At 47.5% G+C, this 19,464-nt stretch overlaps 2 protein-coding genes across 3 annotated transcripts in view; one reads left to right on the top strand and one right to left on the bottom strand.

The window, feature by feature from the left end:
* Window positions 1-3,946, top strand: part of entr1 (endosome associated trafficking regulator 1) — a 5,609-nt gene extending 1,663 nt beyond the window's left edge. The window contains exons 5-7 of the mRNA XM_079270700.1: window positions 8-49; window positions 2,799-2,938; window positions 3,067-3,946. Of these exons, the coding sequence (XP_079126826.1) occupies window positions 8-49; window positions 2,799-2,938; window positions 3,067-3,157 (273 nt within the window). The 3' untranslated portion in view covers window positions 3,158-3,946. The remainder of the gene's footprint in view (window positions 1-7; window positions 50-2,798; window positions 2,939-3,066) is intronic.
* Window positions 3,947-5,446: 1,500 nt separating this feature from the next.
* Window positions 5,447-18,799, bottom strand: card9 (caspase recruitment domain family, member 9). 2 transcript variants are annotated; one of them, XM_079271055.1, is made up of 14 exons: window positions 18,740-18,799; window positions 17,086-17,227; window positions 16,933-17,002; window positions 16,177-16,314; window positions 15,494-15,612; window positions 15,195-15,401; window positions 15,006-15,089; window positions 10,254-10,481; window positions 10,059-10,184; window positions 7,799-7,987; window positions 7,666-7,726; window positions 7,458-7,585; window positions 5,658-5,713; window positions 5,447-5,570 (listed from the first exon to the last, which is right to left on the bottom strand). In XM_079271055.1, exons 2-14 carry the CDS (start codon window positions 17,197-17,199, stop codon window positions 5,477-5,479), a joined length of 1,614 nt encoding a protein of 537 aa, XP_079127181.1. In that variant the 5' UTR covers window positions 17,200-17,227; window positions 18,740-18,799; the 3' UTR covers window positions 5,447-5,476. The 2 variants fall into 2 exon arrangements, with proteins under 2 accessions (XP_079127181.1, XP_079127180.1); XM_079271054.1 differs by having other exon boundaries at window positions 10,059-10,481.
* Window positions 18,800-19,464: the final 665 nt, after the last annotated feature.

Here is a 19,464-nt window from a genome sequence, read left to right as displayed (position 1 = left end):
AGCAGAGGGCTGTGTTTGCAGACTGAAGGTGGATCTTCAGCAGCTTCAGGTGAGATCCTTCAGAACCAGAACCAGAACCAGAACCAGAACCATGGATCAAGTGTGTGTGTACTGTGTGTGTATACTGTGTGTACTGTGTGTGTGTGTGTATACTGTGTGTATACTGTGTGTGTACTGTGTGCATACTGTGTGTGTGTGTGTATACTGTGTGTGTGTATACTGTGTATATACTGTGTGTATACTGTGTGTGTACTGTGTGCATACTGTGTGTGTGTGTGTATACTGTGTGTGTGTGTACTGTGTGTGTGTGTGTGTACTGTCTGTGTACTGTGTATAATGTGTGTGTACTGTGTGTATACTGTGTGTGTGTGTACTGTGTGTATACTGTGTGTGTACTGTGTGCATACTGTGTGTGTACTGTGTGCATACTGTGTGTGTGTGTACTGTGTGTATACTGTGTGTGTACTGTGTGCGTACTGTGTGTGTGTGTGTACTGTGTGTATACTGTGTGTATACTGTGTGTATACTGTGTGTATACTGTGTGTGTGTGTACTGTGTGTATACTGTGTGTATACTGTGTGTGTGTGTACTGTGTGTATACTGTGTGTATACTGTGTGTGTACTGTGTGTATACTGTGTGTGTACTGTGTGTGTATACTGTGTGTACTGTGTGCATACTGTGTGTGTGTGTATACTGTGTGTATACTGTGTGTGTACTGTGTGTGTACTGTGTGTGTACTGTGTGTATACTGTGTGTGTACTGTGTGTGTACTGTGTGTGTACTGTGTGTGTACTGTGTGTATACTGTGTGTGTGTACTGTGTGTATACTGTGTGTATACTGTGTGTATACTGTGTGCATACTGTGTGTGTGTACTGTGTGTATACTGTGTGTGTACTGTGTGTGTACTGTGTGTGTACTGTGTGTGTACTGTGTGCATACTGTGTGTGTGTGTACTATGTGTGTACTGTGTGTGTACTGTGTGTGTACTGTGTGTATACTGTGTGTATACTGTGTGTATACTGTGTGTGTACTGTGTGTATACTGTGTGTGTACTGTGTGTGTACTGTGTGTACTGTGTGTGTACTGTGTGTGTACTGTGTGTATACTGTGTGTACTGTGTGCATACTGTGTGTGTGTGTACTGTGTGTGTACTGTGTGTATACTGTGTGTGTACTGTGTGTATACTGTGTGTGTACTGTGTGTATACTGTGTGTACTGTGTGCATACTGTGTGTGTGTGTACTGTGTGTGTACTGTGTGTGTACTGTGTGTATACTGTGTGTGTACTGTGTGTGTACTGTGTGTATACTGTGTGTATACTGTGTGTGTACTGTGTGTGTACTGTGTGTATACTGTGTGTATACTGTGTGTATACTGTGTGTGTGTATACTGTGTGTGTACTGTGTGCATACTGTGTGTGTACTGTGTGCATACTGTGTGTGTGTGTACTGTGTGTATACTGTGTGTGTACTGTGTGCGTACTGTGTGTGTGTGTGTACTGTGTGTATACTGTGTGTATACTGTGTGTATACTGTGTGTATACTGTGTGTGTGTGTACTGTGTGTATACTGTGTGTATACTGTGTGTGTGTGTACTGTGTGTATACTGTGTGTATACTGTGTGTGTACTGTGTGTATACTGTGTGTGTACTGTGTGTGTATACTGTGTGTACTGTGTGCATACTGTGTGTGTATACTGTGTGTATACTGTGTGTGTACTGTGTGTGTACTGTGTGTATACTGTGTGTGTACTGTGTGTGTACTGTGTGTATACTGTGTGTGTGTACTGTGTGTATACTGTGTGTATACTGTGTGTATACTGTGTGCATACTGTGTGTGTGTACTGTGTGTATACTGTGTGTGTACTGTGTGTGTACTGTGTGTGTACTGTGTGTGTACTGTGTGCATACTGTGTGTGTGTGTACTGTGTGTATACTGTGTGTGTACTGTGTGTGTACTGTGTGTGTACTGTGTGTATACTGTGTGTATACTGTGTGTATACTGTGTGTGTACTGTGTGTATACTGTGTGTGTACTGTGTGTGTACTGTGTGTACTGTGTGTGTACTGTGTGTGTACTGTGTGTATACTGTGTGTACTGTGTGCATACTGTGTGTGTGTGTACTGTGTGTGTACTGTGTGTGTACTGTGTGTATACTGTGTGTGTACTGTGTGTATACTGTGTGTGTACTGTGTGTATACTGTGTGTACTGTGTGCATACTGTGTGTGTGTGTACTGTGTGTGTACTGTGTGTGTACTGTGTGTATACTGTGTGTGTACTGTGTGTGTACTGTGTGTATACTGTGTGTATACTGTGTGTGTACTGTGTGTATACTGTGTGTGTACTGTGTGTATACTGTGTGTGTACTGTGTGTATACTGTGTGTATACTGTGTGTATACTGTGTGTGTACTGTGTGTATACTGTGTGTATACTGTGTGTATACTGTGTGTGTGTGTGTATACTGTGTGTGTACTGTGTGTATACTGTGTGTGTACTGTGTGTATACTGTGTGTGTACTGTGTGTGTACTGTGTGTATACTGTGTGTATACTGTGTGTATACTGTGTGTATACTGTGTGTATACTGTGTGTATACTGTGTGTGTATACTGTGTGTGTACTGTGTGTATACTGTGTGTATACTGTGTGTGTACTGTGTGTATACTGTGTGTATACTGTGTGTGTACTGTGTGTATACTGTGTGTGTACTGTGTGTATACTGTGTGTGTACTGTGTGTATACTGTGTGTGTACTGTGTGTGTACTGTGTGTATACTGTGTGTGTACTGTGTGTGTCTCAGGTGGAGGTCGATGCTCTTCAGTCGGAGAACGTCAGTCTTAAGGCAGCAGAGTCGGAAATCGTCATGACGATGAGACACAATGCTCAGGTTGCGTCTGAGTACCTGAACAAGACGGCAAGCCACGCCCACTCCTCCATCCGGTGGGTGTGTTGATCTGTAGACCATCAGATTGAGGACCTGTTGGACGTTCCTCATTTCTACCGAGTCCTGTTCAACAGCAACATGCTAACATGCTAACACTGTCACCTGTCTGTCTCTCTGCCTTCAGTCAACTGCTGGGGGAAGCAGAAACTCTCTGTCTGGTCTCTCAACTGCTGCAGTCCATCGACAAGATCTCCAACCTTGACTCAGAGTCCTGAACTCCTCCAGACCACCAGATCTCCTTTGAACCTCCTCCAGACCCTCAGACCTCCTCCAGACCACCAGATCTCCTTTGAACCTCCTCCAGACCCTCAGACCTCCTCCAGACCACCAGATCTCCTTTGAACATCCTCCAGACCCTCAGACCTCCTCCAGACCACCAGTATGTGTGTGTGTGTATATATATAGATATATAATTTGGGTCGTGGGTCCCGGCTTGTCATTAAAGGGTGATTGTGGGTCCCGCAGCCAGACCAGTTGAGAACCACTGGACTAGATGCTCGTGCAGGACCTGTTGTAGCAGGTCTCCTCAGAAGCCCTTTATTTTTAAAGTGAAGTTATATACCTTTGATGACATCACAAAGACTTCTGGCTGCTGATTGGTCGATGTGTTTGTATTTGCAGCGTCATTAAACATAAAACATAAAACAGCTGCATCTTGTTATTAAATAATGAACTCTGATGTTTGTGTGTATTTATGTAAATCTTCTCTCAGGCGTTTAGAGGGAAAATAATGTCCATGGTTAGCTTAGCATAAAGACTGGAAACAGGGATCAACAGCTAGCTTTAAACCGCTAACATGTTAGTTTAATCTAAACTGAAATGTTAGAAATGAAACTCGATGTTATTTAGTTTAGTTCAGATTATTTTCAACGTGTCGTTAGCTTCATGCTCGTGACGCTTTCACTTTAACTCAACATCCTGTCGTCACCTGGAGCAACAACTAAAACAAGTCGAGGCTGTTCTTTCTCTTCTTCTATGGTTTATTAACAGACATCAGCACAGGTGATGACGACACAGCAAACAGCCAATCAGCTGCTGGTGTGTGTGTGTGTGTCAGAGTGTGTATCTGATGTCTCGCGGTGCATCCCAAGTCTCTTAATTGTCATTTCTTCGATCCTCGATCAACCGGAAGTTGTTCTGCGCCGCCATATTGACGGCCGTCCCAAAGCTCTTGTTTCTGCTCTGAGGATGGAGGAGGGAGGAGGGATCTCTGAGGAGCCATGAGCGAGGAATCACGAGAACAGACTTCCAGGAAGTGTTTTAACGGCCGACACGCCCCCTCATTGTTCATCTGTCATGTGATTGGACGCTGCAGCCGATCGGACTGATGAGATTTTATTCAACATGTAAACAGTGAAGACGGATCACAGAATAAACTCTAGTTTATATTTGATTCGTTTTCTGATTCAACATCTGGTTTAAATAAATGTTCATTGTAGTCTGAACAACAAAAGGACCACAAACAACTTTCTACATTTTATAGAAAGATTTCTGTTTTCATGATCTGATGTTTCCCTCAATAACTTTATTATGAACACAATTAAAGTGAGAGAGAGCTGAGAGACCAAACACGTTTTACATCATTCCTGAGTGTTTGATGAGTTTTATCATTTGAGAGAAACAACAATCATATTCTGGGTTAATTAATGACGTCACAGTCACAATTTAAAAACATAGACAAATAATTCATAAATAAGACGATCGCATTCCACCGGTAGAAATGGATCCTGAGCTTATAAACAGAACACAGTTTAACAGACTACAGAGAGAAACACTCTACAGTGGTGATCACTGTGTGTCTTTATTAGTTATTAGTATTGTTAGTTACTGTTATTAAGCACAGTGATCATGTGAACAGACACTAACTTATCTAAAGTCTCTCCAGCTGTTAAAGCGACTGACAGCTGATCAGCTGTGATCAGCTGATCCTCCGTCATCAGAAACAGACGTCGCTTCACGTGACGCTTCAGAGGAAAGGACGTCTCATGTCTCCTAAAACATATTTCCTCGTTCCTCTCTCCTCGCATGGTTTCCTCCATGCATCCCTGGTGGGAGGGACTAGGACGCAAGGAAAGGACACAAGTGAGGGAAACAGGGATGCAGTTAAGAGACTTGGGATGTGGCCCATGAGGTTCTTAAACTGAGGGTCGGGACCCCCCACGTGGACAGATACGTGTCTAATCCTGGATGTAGACTTTCACCTCTTCATCCTCACTCAGTGACTCAACAGACCATAATATAAACCCCAAACAGAGCTTCAGTTTCTTATCTTATTCATAATCATATTTCACTCGAATTCATTTTGACTTATATTTTATTTATTATATTTTTTAATTGCTAATAAATGAGAAAAGAGAAAATAGATGAAATGTTTGAAATCAAAAAGACACTAAAATAAACAACATCTACGTTTTTATTGACTTTAGTAACAAAGATTATAAACGTTTATTTTATATTTATTTTATTCATTCTGTTCAAACTGATGAGAACAGAAATAAAAACTTTGAGGCTCTTATTTTGAAGGCAGTTCGTCTTCAGTCAGAGGCGGTGATGTCACTTCCGCTGCTGTCGTCATGGTTACCGGCTGTGTACTCCTTACAGATGACCTTTGACCTCACAGCTCGCTTCCTGTTGTCATGGAAACAACAAACTCAAACTCAGACGTCACAACAACGAAACAACAAGAATGTTTCATAGAAAGTTTAAGAGTCTGACCTTCTGTAAAAGAAGTTAGGACGACTCCTGGAGGAGAGACAGTCTGTCTCCTCGTCCTGCAGACAGATTATCATGGATCAGGTTCACAGTTAGGACTGGTTTCTAGTTAGGGCTGGATCAGGTTTCTAGTTAGGGCTGGATCAGGTTTCTAGTTAGGGCTGGATCAGGTTTCTAGTTAGGGCTGGTTCAGGTTTATAGTTAGGACTGGTTCATGTTTATAGTTAGGGCTGGTTCAGGTTTATAGTTAGAGCTGGTTCAGGTTTATAGTTAGGGCTGGATCAGGTTTATAGTTAGGACTGGTTCAGGTTTATAGTTAGGGCTGACTCATGTTTATAGTTCAGGCTGGTTCAGGTTTATAGTTAGGGCTGGTTCAGGTTTATAGTTAGAGCTGGTTCAGGTTTATAGTTAGGGCTGGTTCAGGTTTATAGTTAGAGCTGGTTCAGGTTTATAGTTAGAGCTGGTTTATAGTTCAGGCTGGTTCAGGTTTATAGTTAGGGCTGACTCATGTTTATAGTTAGGACTGGTTCAGGTTTATAGTTAGGGCTGACTCAGGTTTATAGTTAGGGCTGGTTCAGGTTTCTAGTTAGGGCTGGTTCAGGTTTATAGTTAGAGCTGGTTCAGGTTTATAGTTAGGGCTGGTTCAGGTTTCTAGTTAGGGCTGGTTCAGGTTTATAGTTAGGGCTGGTTCAGGTTTCTAGTTAGGGCTGGTTCAGGTTTATAGTTAGAGCTGGTTCAGGTTTATAGTTAGAGCTGGTTTATAGTTCAGGCTGGTTCAGGTTTATAGTTAGGGCTGGTTCAGGTTTATAGTTAGAGCTGGTTCAGGTTTATAGTTAGAGCTGTTTTATAGTTCAGGCTGGTTCAGGTTCATAGTTAGAGCTGGTTTATAGTTCAGGCTGGTTCAGGTTTATAGTTAGGGCTGACTCATGTTTATAGTTAGGGCTGGTTCAGGTTTATAGTTAGGGCTGGTTCAGGTTTATAGTTAGGGCTGGTTCAGGTTTCTAGTTAGGGCTGGTTCAGGTTTCTAGTTAGGGCTGGTTCAGGTTTCTAGTTAGGGCTGGTTCAGGTTTCTAGTTAGGGCTGGTTCAGGTTTCTAGTTAGGGCTGGTTCAGGTTTCTAGTTAGGGCTGGTTCAGGTTTCTAGTTAGGGCTGGTTCAGGTTTATAGTTAGGGCTGGTTCAGGTTTATAGTTAGGGCTGGTTCAGGTTTCTAGTTAGGGCTGGTTCAGGTTTGTAGTTAGGGCTGGTTCAGGTTTATAGTTAGGGCTGGTTCAGGTTTCTAGTTAGGGCTGGTTCAGGTTTGTAGTTAGGGCTGGTTCAGGTTTGTAGTTAGGGCTGGTTCAGGTTTATAGTTAGGGCTGGTTCAGGTTTCTAGTTAGGGCTGGTTCAGGTTTCTAGTTAGGGCTGGTTCAGGTTTGTAGTTAGGGCTGGTTCAGGTTTGTAGTTAGGGCTGGTTCAGGTTTCTAGTTAGGGCTGGTTCAGGTTTGTAGTTAGGGCTGGTTCAGGTTTATAGTTAGGGCTGGTTCAGGTTTCTAGTTAGGGCTGGTTCAGGTTTGTAGTTAGGGCTGGTTCAGGTTTGTAGTTAGGGCTGGTTCAGGTTTATAGTTAGGGCTGGTTCAGGTTTCTAGTTAGGGCTGGTTCAGGTTTATAGTTAGGGCTGGTTCAGGTTTGTAGTTAGGGCTGGTTCAGGTTTATAGTTAGGGCTGGTTCAGGTTTATAGTTAGGGCTGGTTCAGGTATGCTGGTATGCTGCTATAGGCCTTGACTGCTGGAGGACTTCCTAGGATACAGTTGATACACAATTACCCATGATGCAGCAGTGCTGGGCCTCTGTTCAGCCTCTGTAGCTCCTCCCACAGTCGAGTCTTGTTGCTGCAGCGTTGACACCTCCTCGTTCTCCCCAGACGTCCCACTCTGCACCTCCTCACCGCTACCTGATCCCACAGGTCACATGACACATGAGACCAGGTCACATGACATGATTTAAAGCGACAGCAGGTCACGTGACTCTCACCTTTAGCGGGGTTCTCAGTAGGCTCCTCTTCCTCCTCCTCGCTACTCACACTCTTCTCACCCTGAGCGGGACAGAGCCGACATCATTACATCATCATTACATCATCATTACATCACCTCCTCTTCCTCCTCACCTGGTGAGTGTTGCTGGTGAGTCTGCGGAGGCGTGTCCTCAGCTGTAGCTCCTCCCCCTGTGACCTCAGCAGGAGGAGCTCCAGCCTATCAGATTGCTCAGTGAACTGTCTGACCTGCTCCCTGTACTGGTCCTTCTCCTGCAGGAGCAGCCGCGCCTCCTCATGCTGCTCCGCCCGCGATGACAGAGCCTGAAAGACCAATCAGAGGGTTCAAATTCATGACATCATCACCTCCTCCTCACCTTGTCTCTCCCTCTGATCACCTCGTCTCTCTCTCTGATCACCTCCTCCTCACCTCGTCTCGCTCTCTGTTCACCTCCTCACCTCGTCTCGCTCTCTGTTCACCTCCTCACCTTGTCTCTCTCTCTGATCACCTCCTCACCTCGTCTCTCTCTCTGATCACCTCCTCCTCACCTCGTCTCTCTCTCTGATCACCTCCTCCTCACCTCGTCTCTCTCTCTGATCACCTCCTCACCTCGTCTCTCTCTCTGATCACCTCCTCCTCACCTCGTCTCTCTCTCTGATCACCTCCTCCTCACCTCGTCTCTCTCTCTGATCACCTCCTCACCTCGTCTCTCTCTCTGATCACCTCGTCTCTCTCTCTGATCACCTCCTCCTCACCTCGTCTCTCCCTCTGATCACCTCCTCCTCACCTCGTCTCTCTCTCTGATCACCTCCTCCTCACCTTGTCTCGCTCTCTGTTCACCTCCTCACCTCGTCTCGCTCTCTGTTCACCTCCTCACCTCGTCTCGCTCTCTGTTCACCTCCTCACCTTGTCTCTCTCTCTGATCACCTCCTCACCTCGTCTCTCTCTCTGATCACCTCCTCCTCACCTCGTCTCTCTCTCTGATCACCTCCTCACCTCGTCTCTCTCTCTGATCACCTCGTCTCTCTCTCTGATCACCTCCTCCTCACCTCGTCTCTCCCTCTGATCACCTCCTCCTCACCTCGTCTCTCTCTCTGATCACCTCCTCCTCACCTCGTCTCTCCCTCTGATCACCTCCTCCTCACCTCGTCTCTCTCTCTGATCACCTCCTCCTCACCTCGTCTCTCCCTCTGATCACCTCCTCCTCACCTCGTCTCTCTCTCTGATCACCTCCTCCTCACCTCGTCTCGCTCTCTGATCACCTCCTCCTCACCTCGTCTCGCTCTCTGTTCACCTCCTCACCTTGTCTCGCTCTCTGATCACCTCCTCCTCACCTCGTCTCTCTCTCTGATCACCTCCTCCTCACCTCGTCTCTCTCTCTGATCACCTCCTCCTCACCTCGTCTCGCTCTCTGTTCACCTCCTCACCTCGTCTCGCTCTCTGTTCACCTCCTCACCTTGTCTCGCTCTCTGATCACCTCCTCCTCACCTCGTCTCTCTCTCTGATCACCTCCTCCTCACCTCGTCTCTCTCTCTGATCACCTCCTCCTCACCTCGTCTCTCTCTCTGATCACCTCCTCACCTCGTCTCTCTCTCTGATCACCTCCTCACCTCGTCTCTCTCTCTGATCACCTCCTCCTCACCTCGTCTCTCTCTCTGATCACCTCCTCCTCACCTCGTCTCTCTCTCTGATCACCTCCTCCTCACCTCGTCTCTCTCTCTGATCACCTCCTCACCTCGTCTCTCTCTCTGATCACCTCCTCACCTCGTCTCTCTCTCTGATCACCTCCTCCTCACCTTGTATCTCTCTCTGTTCACCTCCTCACCTTGTCTCTCTCTCTGATCACCTCCTCACCTCGTCTCTCTCTCTGATCACCTCCTCACCTCGTCTCTCTCTCTGATCACCTCCTCCTCACCTTGTATCTCTCTCTGTTCACCTCCTCACCTCGTCTCTCTCTCTGATCACCTCCTCACCTTGTCTCTCTCTCTGATCACCTCCTCACCTCGTCTCTCTCTCTGTTCACCTCCTCACCTCGTCTCTCCCTCTGATCACCTCCTCCTCACCTCGTCTCTCCCTCTGATCACCTCCTCACCTTGTCTCTCCCTCTGATCACCTCCTCACCTCGTCTCTCTCTCTGATCACCTCCTCACCTCGTCTCTCTCTCTGTTCACCTCCTCACCTCGTCTCTCTCTCTGTTCACCTCCTCACCTCGTCTCTCCCTCTGATCACCTCCTCCTCACCTCGTCTCTCCCTCTGATCACCTCCTCCTCACCTCGTCTCTCCCTCTGATCACCTCCTCACCTTGTCTCTCCCTCTGATCACCTCCTCACCTCGTCTCTCCCTCTGATCACCTCCTCCTCACCTCGTCTCTCCCTCTGATCACCTCCTCCTCACCTTGTCTCTCTCTCTGATCACCTCCTCCAGCTGTCTGAGGGTTTGTTTGTTTCGTTGACGGTACATCCTGACGTCTCCCTTCAGCTGAGCAAACAGCAGTTCCAGCTCCTCCTTCTCCTCCAGACTCTGAAAACAAACAAACCCTGTGAGTTCCTCGTCCTCCTTCTCCTCTTCCTCCTCTTTCCTCATCCTCACCCTGGCTCTCTGCTCCTCTGCTCTGTGGAGTTGTCTCCTCAGTCTTAACACTGTATCGAGGAGGTTCAGCTGAAGAGGAGCTGGACCCTCCTTCTCCTGCTTCGCCTTCTGCTTCTCCTCCTGTTTCTCCTCTTTTTTCTCTTCCTGTTTCTCCCCCTGATTCTCCGCCTTCTGCTCCGTTCTGTTTGGGTGGAAGAAGGTCTCGGTGGGCGGAGCCAGACTCCTGCTCTGAAAACACATTTTAAGTAGAAGCGTCAGCAGAAGCGTCACTAGAAGCGGCAGTAGACGCGGCAGTGGAAGCATCAGCGGAAGCGGCAGGAGAAGCGGCAGCGGAATAGTCAGCGGAAGCGGCAGGAGAAGCGGCAGCAGAAGCGGCAGCGTTTGCGGAATCGTCAGGAGAAGCGGCAGCGGCAGGAGAAGCGGCAGCGGAAGCGGCAGCAGAAGCGGAAGTGTCAGCGGAAGCGTCAGTAGAAGCGTCAGCAGAAGCGTCACTAGAAGCGGCAGTAGACGCGGCAGTGGAAGCATCAGCGGAAGCGGCAGCGGAATAGTCAGCGGAAGCGGCAGGAGAAGCGGCAGCGGAAGCGGCAGCGTTTGCGGAATCGTCAGGAGAAGCGGCAGCGGCAGGAGAAGCGGCAGCGGAAGCGGCAGCAGAAGCGGAAGTGTCAGCGGAAGCGTCAGTAGAAGCGTCAGCAGAAGCGTCACTAGAAGCGGCAGTAGACGCGGCAGTGGAAGCATCAGCGGAAGCGGCAGCGGAATAGTCAGCGGAAGCGGCAGGAGAAGCGGCAGCGGAAGCGGCAGCGTTTGCGGAATCGTCAGGAGAAGCGGCAGCGGCAGGAGAAGCGGCAGCGGAAGCGGCAGCAGAAGCGGAAGTGTCAGCGGAAGCGTCAGTAGAAGCGTCAGCAGAAGCGTCACTAGAAGCGGCAGTAGACGCGGCAGTGGAAGCATCAGCGGAAGCGGCAGCGGAATAGTCAGCGGAAGCGGCAGGAGAAGCGGCAGCGGAAGCGGCAGCGTTTGCGGAATCGTCAGGAGAAGCGTCAGCAGAAGCGGCAGCAGAAGCGGAAGTGTCAGCGGAAGCGTCAGTAGAAGTGTCAGTAGAAGCGTCACTTCACTAGAAGTGTCAGCAGAAGCGGCAGTAGAAGCGTCAGTGGAAGCGTCAGTAGAAGTGTCAGTAGACGCGTCACTTCACTAGAAGTGTCAGAAGAAGCGTCAGTAGAAGCGTCAGTAGAAGTGTCAGTAGAAGCGTCACTTCACTAGAAGTGTCAGTAGAAGCATCAGTAGAAGCGTCACTTCACTAGAAGTGTCAGTGGAAGTGTCAGTAGAAGTGTCACTTCACTGGAAGTGTCAGAAGAAGCGTCAGTAGAAGTGTCAGTAGAAGCGCCAGTAGAAGTGTCAGTAGAAGCGTCAGTAGAAGAGTCACGGCAGTAGAAGTGTCAGTAGAAGCGTCAGTAGAAGCGTCACTTCACTAGAAGTGTCAGTAGAAGCGTCACTTCACTAGAAGTGTCAGTGGAAGCGTCACTTCACTAGAAGTGTCAGTAGAAGCGTCAGTAGAAGCGTCACGGCAGTAGAAGTGTCAGTAGAAGCGTCAGTAGAAGCGTCACTTCACTAGAAGTGTAAGTTGAAGCGGCAGTAGAAGTGTCAGTAGAAGCGTCAGTAGAAGCGTCACGGCAGTAGAAGTGTCAGTAGAAGCGTCACTTCACTAGAAGTGTCAGTAGAAGCGCCAGTAGAAGCGTCACGGCAGTAGAAGTGTCAGTAGAAGCGTCACTTCACTAGAAGTGTCAGTCGAAGCGTCAGTAGAAGTGTCAGTGGAAGCGTTACTTCACTAGAAGTGTCAGTAGAAGAGTCAGTAGAAGCGTCACGGCAGTAGAAGTGTCAGTAGAAGCGTCACTTCACTAGAAGGGTCAGTAGAAGCATCAGTAGAAGTGTCAGTAGAAGCGTCACTTCACTAGAAGTGTCAGTAGAAGCGTCAGTAGAAGCGTCACTTCACTAGAAGTGTCAGAAGCGTCAGTAGAAGCGTCACTTCACTAGAAGCGTCAGTAGAAGTGTCAGTAGAAGCGTCACTTCACTCGAAGTGTCAGTTGAAGCGTCAGTGGAAGCGTCACTTCACTAGAAGTGTCAGAGGCGTCAGTAGAAGTGTCACTTCTCTAGAAGTGTCAGTAGAAGCGTCAGTAGAAGCGCCAGTAGAAGTGTCAGTAGAAGCGTCACTTCACGAGAAGTGTCAGTAGAAGCGTCAGTAGAAGTGTCAGTAGAAGCGTCACTTCACTAGAAGCGTCAGTAGAAGTGTCAGTAGAAGCGTCACTTCACTCGAAGTGTCAGTAGAAGCGTCAGTAGAAGCGCCAGTAGAAGTGTCAGTAGAAGTGTCACTTCACGAGAAGTGTCAGTAGAAGCGTCAGTAGAAGTGTCAGTAGAAGCGTCACTTCACTAGAAGTGTCAGTAGAAGCGTCAGTAGAAGCTTCACTTTACTAGAAGCGTCAGTAGAAATGTCAGTAGAAGCGTCACTTCACTAGAAGTGTCAGTAGAAGCATCAGTAGAAGTGTCAGTAGAAGCGTCACTTCACTAGAAGTGTCAGTGGAAGCGTCAGTAGAAGCGTCACTTCACTAGAAGTGTCAGTAGAAGCGTCACTTCACTAGAAGTGTCAGTAGAAGCGTCACTTCACTAGAAGTGTCAGTGGAAGCGTCACTTCACTAGAAGTGTCAGTAGAAGCGTCAGTAGAAGCGTCACGGCAGTAGAAGTGTCAGTAGAAGCGTCAGTAGAAGCGTCACTTCACTAGAAGTGTAAGTTGAAGCGGCAGTAGAAGTGTCAGTAGAAGCGTCAGTAGAAGCGTCACGGCAGTAGAAGTGTCAGTAGAAGCGTCACTTCACTAGAAGTGTCAGTAGAAGCGCCAGTAGAAGTGTCAGTAGAAGCGTCACGGCAGTAGAAGTGTCAGTAGAAGCGTCACTTCACTAGAAGTGTCAGTCGAAGCGTCAGTAGAAGTGTCAGTGGAAGCGTTACTTCACTAGAAGTGTCAGTAGAAGAGTCAGTAGAAGCGTCACGGCAGTAGAAGTGTCAGTAGAAGCGTCACTTCACTAGAAGGGTCAGTAGAAGCATCAGTAGAAGTGTCAGTAGAAGCGTCACTTCACTAGAAGTGTCAGTAGAAGCGTCAGTAGAAGCGTCACTTCACTAGAAGTGTCAGAAGCGTCAGTAGAAGCGTCACTTCACTAGAAGCGTCAGTAGAAGTGTCAGTAGAAGCGTCACTTCACTCGAAGTGTCAGTTGAAGCGTCAGTGGAAGCGTCACTTCACTAGAAGTGTCAGAAGCGTCAGTAGAAGTGTCACTTCTCTAGAAGTGTCAGTAGAAGCGTCAGTAGAAGCACCAGTAGAAGTGTCAGTAGAAGCGTCACTTCACGAGAAGTGTCAGTAGAAGCGTCAGTAGAAGTGTCAGTAGAAGCGTCACTTCACTAGAAGCGTCAGTAGAAGTGTCAGTAGAAGCGTCACTTCACTCGAAGTGTCAGTTGAAGCGTCAGTGGAAGCGTCACTTCACTAGAAGTGTCAGAAGCGTCAGTAGAAGTGTCACTTCACTAGAAGTGTCAGTAGAAGCGTCAGTAGAAGCGCCAGTAGAAGTGTCAGTGGAAGTGTCACTTCACGAGAAGTGTCAGTAGAAGCGTCAGTAGAAGTGTCAGTAGAAGCGTCACTTCACTAGAAGTGTCAGTAGAAGCGTCAGTAGAAGCTTCACTTCACTAGAAGCGTCAGTAGAAATGTCAGTAGAAGCGTCACTTCACTAGAAGTGTCAGTAGAAGCATCAGTAGAAGTGTCAGTAGAAGCGTCACTTCACTAGAAGTGTCAGTGGAAGCGTCAGTAGAAGCGTCACTTCACTAGAAGTGTCAGTAGAAGCGTCAGTAGAAGCGTCACTTCACTCGAAGTGTCAGTAGCAGCGGCAGTAGAAGCGTCACTTCACTAGAAGCGTCAGTAGAAGCGTGACTTCACTAGAAGTGTCAGTAGAAGTGTCAGTAGAAGCGTCACTTCACTAGAAGTGTCAGTCGAAGCGTCACTTCACTAGAAGTGTCAGTCGAAGCGTCACTTCACTAGAAGTGTCAGTAGAAGCGGCAGTAGAAGCGTCACTTCACTAGAAGTGTCAGTAGAAGCGTCACTTCACTAGAACTGTTAGTAGAAGCGTCAGTAGAAGTGTCAGTAGAAGTGTCACTTCACTAGAAGTGTCAGTAGAAGCGTCAGTAGAAGTGTCAGTAGAAGTGTCAGTAGAAGCATCAGTAGAAGCGGCAGTAGAAGCGTCACTTCACTAGAAGCGTCAGTAGAAGCGTCAGTAGAAGCGTCAGTAGAAGTGTCACTTCACTAGAAGTGTCAGTAGAAGCGTCAGTAGAAGCGTCAGTGGAAGTGTCACTTCACTAGAACTGTCAGTAGAAGCGTCAGTAGAAGCGTCAGTAGAAGTGTCAGTAGAAGTGTCAGTAGAAGCGTCAGTAGAAGTGTCACTTCACTAGAACTGTCAGTAGAAGCGTCAGTAGAAGTGTCAGTAGAAGCGTCAGTAGAAGTGTCAGTAGAAGTGTCAGTAGAAGCGTCAGTGGAAGTGTCACTTCACTAGAAGCGTCAGTAGAAGCGTCAGTAGAAGTGTCACTTCACTAGACGTGTCAGTAGAAGCGTCAGTAGAAGCGTCAGTGGAAGTGTCACTTCACTAGAAGCGTCAGTAGAAGCGTCAGTAGAAGCGTCACTTCACTAGAAGTGTCAGTAGAGTGGCAGCACTGGAAGCAGTTGAAGTGAGGGTTTACCTCCTGCAGCGGTCTTAGTGTTCGTCGTCTCAGTAGTCGACTTTGACTCTCAGCTCGCTGCACGTTGTGTTTCAGACGTTCCACCTGCAGACACACACACACACACACACACACACACACAGAGTAGAAGTGGTCAGAGCAGTCTGCAGCTCTGTGTAGTGGTCCATGGGGGGTTCGAGGTGAGCTGACCTCTATCTGCAGGTCTCTGTTGGCCAGCAGGGCGCTGCTCTTCTCTTGTCCCAGAGTGTTGACGTCGGCCATCAGACTGTAGTTGTGGTCTCGGAGCTGCCTCACCTCCTCGCTCAGACGCTCTCGCTCCTCTCGAACCTTCTGCACGCGCTCAGTCAGCTTCCTCAGCTCGCGGTCCTTCAGCTGCTGCTGTCGAGACCACACCTCCTGAGACGGAACCGTTACAGAGTCACCTGTCGGCAGTACCCAGCAGAACCCTGAGGTCTACGGTTCTAACTCTTCCTTAGCAACCAGCCCACCTGTTCCTTAGCAACGGAGCAGACTTGCTGGCGACGCCTCCTCTCGTCCTGCAGCGCCCTCTGGAGGCGACTGAGCTCCGACATCAGGAACTGAGTCAGACCGGATTCACCTGCTGTGTCTGCAGAGAGAGAGACAGGTAAGCAGACAGACAGGTGAACACACAGACAGGTGAACAGACAGGTGAACACACAGACAGCTGAACAGACAGACAGGTGAACACACAGACAGGTGAACACACAGACAGGTGTACAGACAGACAGGTGAACACACAGACAGGTGAACACACAGACAGGTGAACAGACAGACAGGTGAACACACAGACAGCTGAACAGACAGACAGGTGAACACACAGACAGGTGAACAGACAGACAGGTGAACACACAGACAGGTGAACACAGACAGACGAACAGACAGACAGGTGAACACACAGACAGGTGAACACAGACAGACGAACAGACAGACAGGTGAACACACAGACAGGTGAACACACAGACAGGTGAACACACAGACAGGTGAACAGACAGACAGGTGAACACACAGACAGGTGAACACACAGACAGACGAACAGACAGACAGGTGAACACACAGACAGGTGAACAGACAGACAGGTGAACAGACAGACAGGTGAACACACAGACAGGTGTACAGACAGACAGGTGAACACACAGACAGGTGAACAGACCGATGAGGATGCTGAAGGTCTTGTTGGGCTCCTTCCCCGTTATGCGACTGTACAGTTGAGGATAATCCAGCTCCAGGCTCTCCAGGAAGGCCGTGTAGCCTTTCACCCCCGTCCTCTGGAGGATGTCCAGCAGGGCTCCTAGGACATACAGACAAGAGGACATGATAGGACCAGGACCAGAAGACTCAGAGAGGACCTGATAGGACCAGAAGACTCAGAGAGGACCTGATAGGACCAGGACCAGATGACTCAGAGAGGACCTGATAGGACCAGGACCAGGAGACTCAGAGAGGACCTGATAGGACCAGGACCAGGAGACTGAGAGGACCTGATAGGACCAGGACCAGGAGACTGAGAGGACCTGATAGGACCAGAAGACTCAGAGAGGACCCGATAGGACGAGGACCAGAAGACTCAGAGAGGACCCGATAGGACGAGGACCAGAAGACTCAGAGAGGACTCGATAGGACCAGGAGCCTCAAGAGGACCCGATAGGACCAGGAGCCTCAAGAGGACCCGATAGGACCAGGAGCCTCGATAGGACCAGGAGCCTCAAGAGGACCCGATAGGACCAGGAGCCTCGATAGGACCCGATAGGACCAGGACCAGGAGACTCAGAGAGGACATGATAGGACCAGGAGCCTCAAGAGGACCTGATAGGACCAGGAGACTCAAGAGGACCTGATAGGACCAGGAGCCTCAAGAGGACCTGATAGGACCAGGAGAGGACCTCCCATTCATTCATCTGTTTCTTACCAACTTTTCTCCTCCTGATGACGAGGGTCGGGTCGTTAAAGAGCTGCTCCTCATCCTCAGCATTGACCACCTGATCAGAGACAACCAATCAACACCAGGAGGTTTTAACAGGGGGAGGAGGAAGAGGAAGAGCAGGAGGAGGAGCAGGAGTACCTGACACTGTCTGAGGTACGGAGTGATTCTTGAAGGTTCGATGGTTTTGATGAGTAACATCCTGAAATCATCCAGCTGGAGCCAGCAGAGGTCGTCCTCACACACGGTGTCCATCACTGAGTATTAGTCCACACTGTGAATACTAGTACACACACTGAGTATTAGTCCACACTGTGAATACTAGTACACACACTGAGTATTAGTCCACACTGTGAATACTAGTACACACACTGAGTATTAGTCCACACTGTGAATACTAGTACACACACTGAGTATTAGTCCACACTGTGAATACTAGTACACACACTGAGTATTAGTCCACACTGTGAATACTAGTACACACACTGAGTATTAGTCCACACTGTGAATACTAGTACACACACTGAGTATTAGTCCACACTGTGAATACTAGTACACACACTGAGTATTAGTCCACACTGTGAATACTAGTACACACACTGAGTATTAGTCCACACTGTGAATACTAGTACACACATTGAGTATTAGTCCACACTGTGAATACTAGTACACACACTGAGTATTAGTCCACACTGTGAATACTAGTACACACACTGAGTATTAGTCCACACTGTGAATACTAGTACACACACTGAGTATTAGTCCACACTGTGAATACTAGTACACACACTGAGTATTAGTCCACACTGTGAATACTAGTACACACATTGAGTATTAGTCCACACTGTGAATACTAGTACACACACTGAGTATTAGTCCACACTGTGAATACTAGTACACACACTGAGTATTAGTCCACACTGTGAATACTAGTACACACACTGAGTATTAGTCCACACTGTGAATACTAGTACACACACTGAGTATTAGTCCACACTGTGAATACTAGTACACACACTGAGTATTAGTCCACACTGTGAATACTAGTACACACACACTGAGTATTAGTCCACACTGTGAATACTAGTACACACACTGAATACTAGTACACACACACTGTGAATACTAGTACACACACTGAGTATTAGTCCACACTGTGAATACTAGTACACACACTGAGTATTAGTCCACACTGTGAATACTAGTACACACACTGAGTATTAGTCCACACTGTGAATACTAGTACACACACTGAGTATTAGTCCACACTGTGAATACTAGTACACACACTGAGTATTAGGCCACACTGTGAATACTAGTACACACATTGAGTATTAGTCCACACTGTGAATACTAGTACACACACTGAGTATTAGTCCACACTGTGAATACTAGTACACACACTGAGTATTAGTACACACTGTGAATACTAGTACACACACTGAGTATTAGTACACACTGTGAATACTAGTACACACACTGAGTATTAGTACACACTGTGAATACTAGTACACACACTGAGTATTAGTACACACTGTGAATTCTAGTACACACACACTGAGCATTAGTATACACTGAATACTAGTACACACACCGAGTATTAGTCCACACTGAGTACTAGTACGCACACACAGAATTAATATACACATACTGAGAATTGATACACACTTCAGTATTAGTACACTCAGAATAATAATACACACGCACACCCACGTGCATATTAATACACACACCGAGTATTTGTACACACATACACACAGTACATACTGACTACTACTACACAGAGTTTACTCACCTTAACTGTCTGTCTGATTAAAGGATAGGACCTCTCTCTCTCTCTCTGTGGGTCGTTTTCTCTTCTTCTGTGTTTTTTAAGAAATTGTTTCTGTCACTTCCTGTTTTTGGCTCCACCCTCTCTGACATTTATCTGAATCCACCAATCACGTCACAGCTACACCTCATTAACATATCCAACAGGTAGTATTGTTTAGTGTATCTGTAGATTATCATGATCAATAATCATTGATTATTAATCAATGATTATTATTACAGATTAAACTACCAGCAGGATAAACACATTCATGTAATAATAATAAGAATACATTTATTACTGAAACAGGTTTAAAATATCAGCTGAGTTCTTCTGGACAGAAAGAGGAAGTGAAGGATTAGAGAAGTCAGAGGAGGAAAACAGGAAGTGATGTCACACCACTGGTTCCTGGACTTCTCACTAAATTGAAGTGAAACCAATGAAGAGAAGAAAGTCACGAGTTTTACCAACACAGGGTCCCCACGATCCACAGGGTGCCCACGAACCACAAGGTCCCCACGAACCACAGGGTCCCCACGATCCACAGGGTGCCCACGAACCACAAGGTCCCCACGAACCACAGGGTCCCCACGAACCACAGGGTCCCCACGAACCACAGGGTGCCCACGAACCACAGGGTCCCCACGAACCACAGGGTGCCCAAGAACCACAAGGTCCCCACGAACCACAGGGTCCCCACGATCCACAGG

Source organism: Melanostigma gelatinosum (genome assembly GCF_949748355.1).
Source record: "Melanostigma gelatinosum genome assembly, chromosome: 6".
NCBI classification, from domain to species: domain Eukaryota; kingdom Metazoa; phylum Chordata; class Actinopteri; order Perciformes; family Zoarcidae; genus Melanostigma; species Melanostigma gelatinosum.
The sequence above is the reverse complement of the archived record's forward strand: the minus strand, read 5'-3'. Positions and strand labels throughout refer to the sequence as shown.

Bases quoted from the DNA above. Each gene is read 5' to 3' on its own strand.
- card9 (XM_079271054.1), bottom strand. From the start codon at position 17,199: ATGGACACCGTGTGTGAGGACGACCTCTGCTGGCTCCAGCTGGATGAT. The intron at 15,402-15,493 runs GTGGGCTGGTTG...GTTCCGTCTCAG, and splicing joins GCTCCGTTGCTAAGGAACAG to GAGGTGTGGTCTCGACAGCA. The intron at 5,571-5,657 runs GTCAGACTCTTA...CCATGACAACAG, and splicing joins CCTAACTTCTTTTACAGAAG to GAAGCGAGCTGTGAGGTCAA.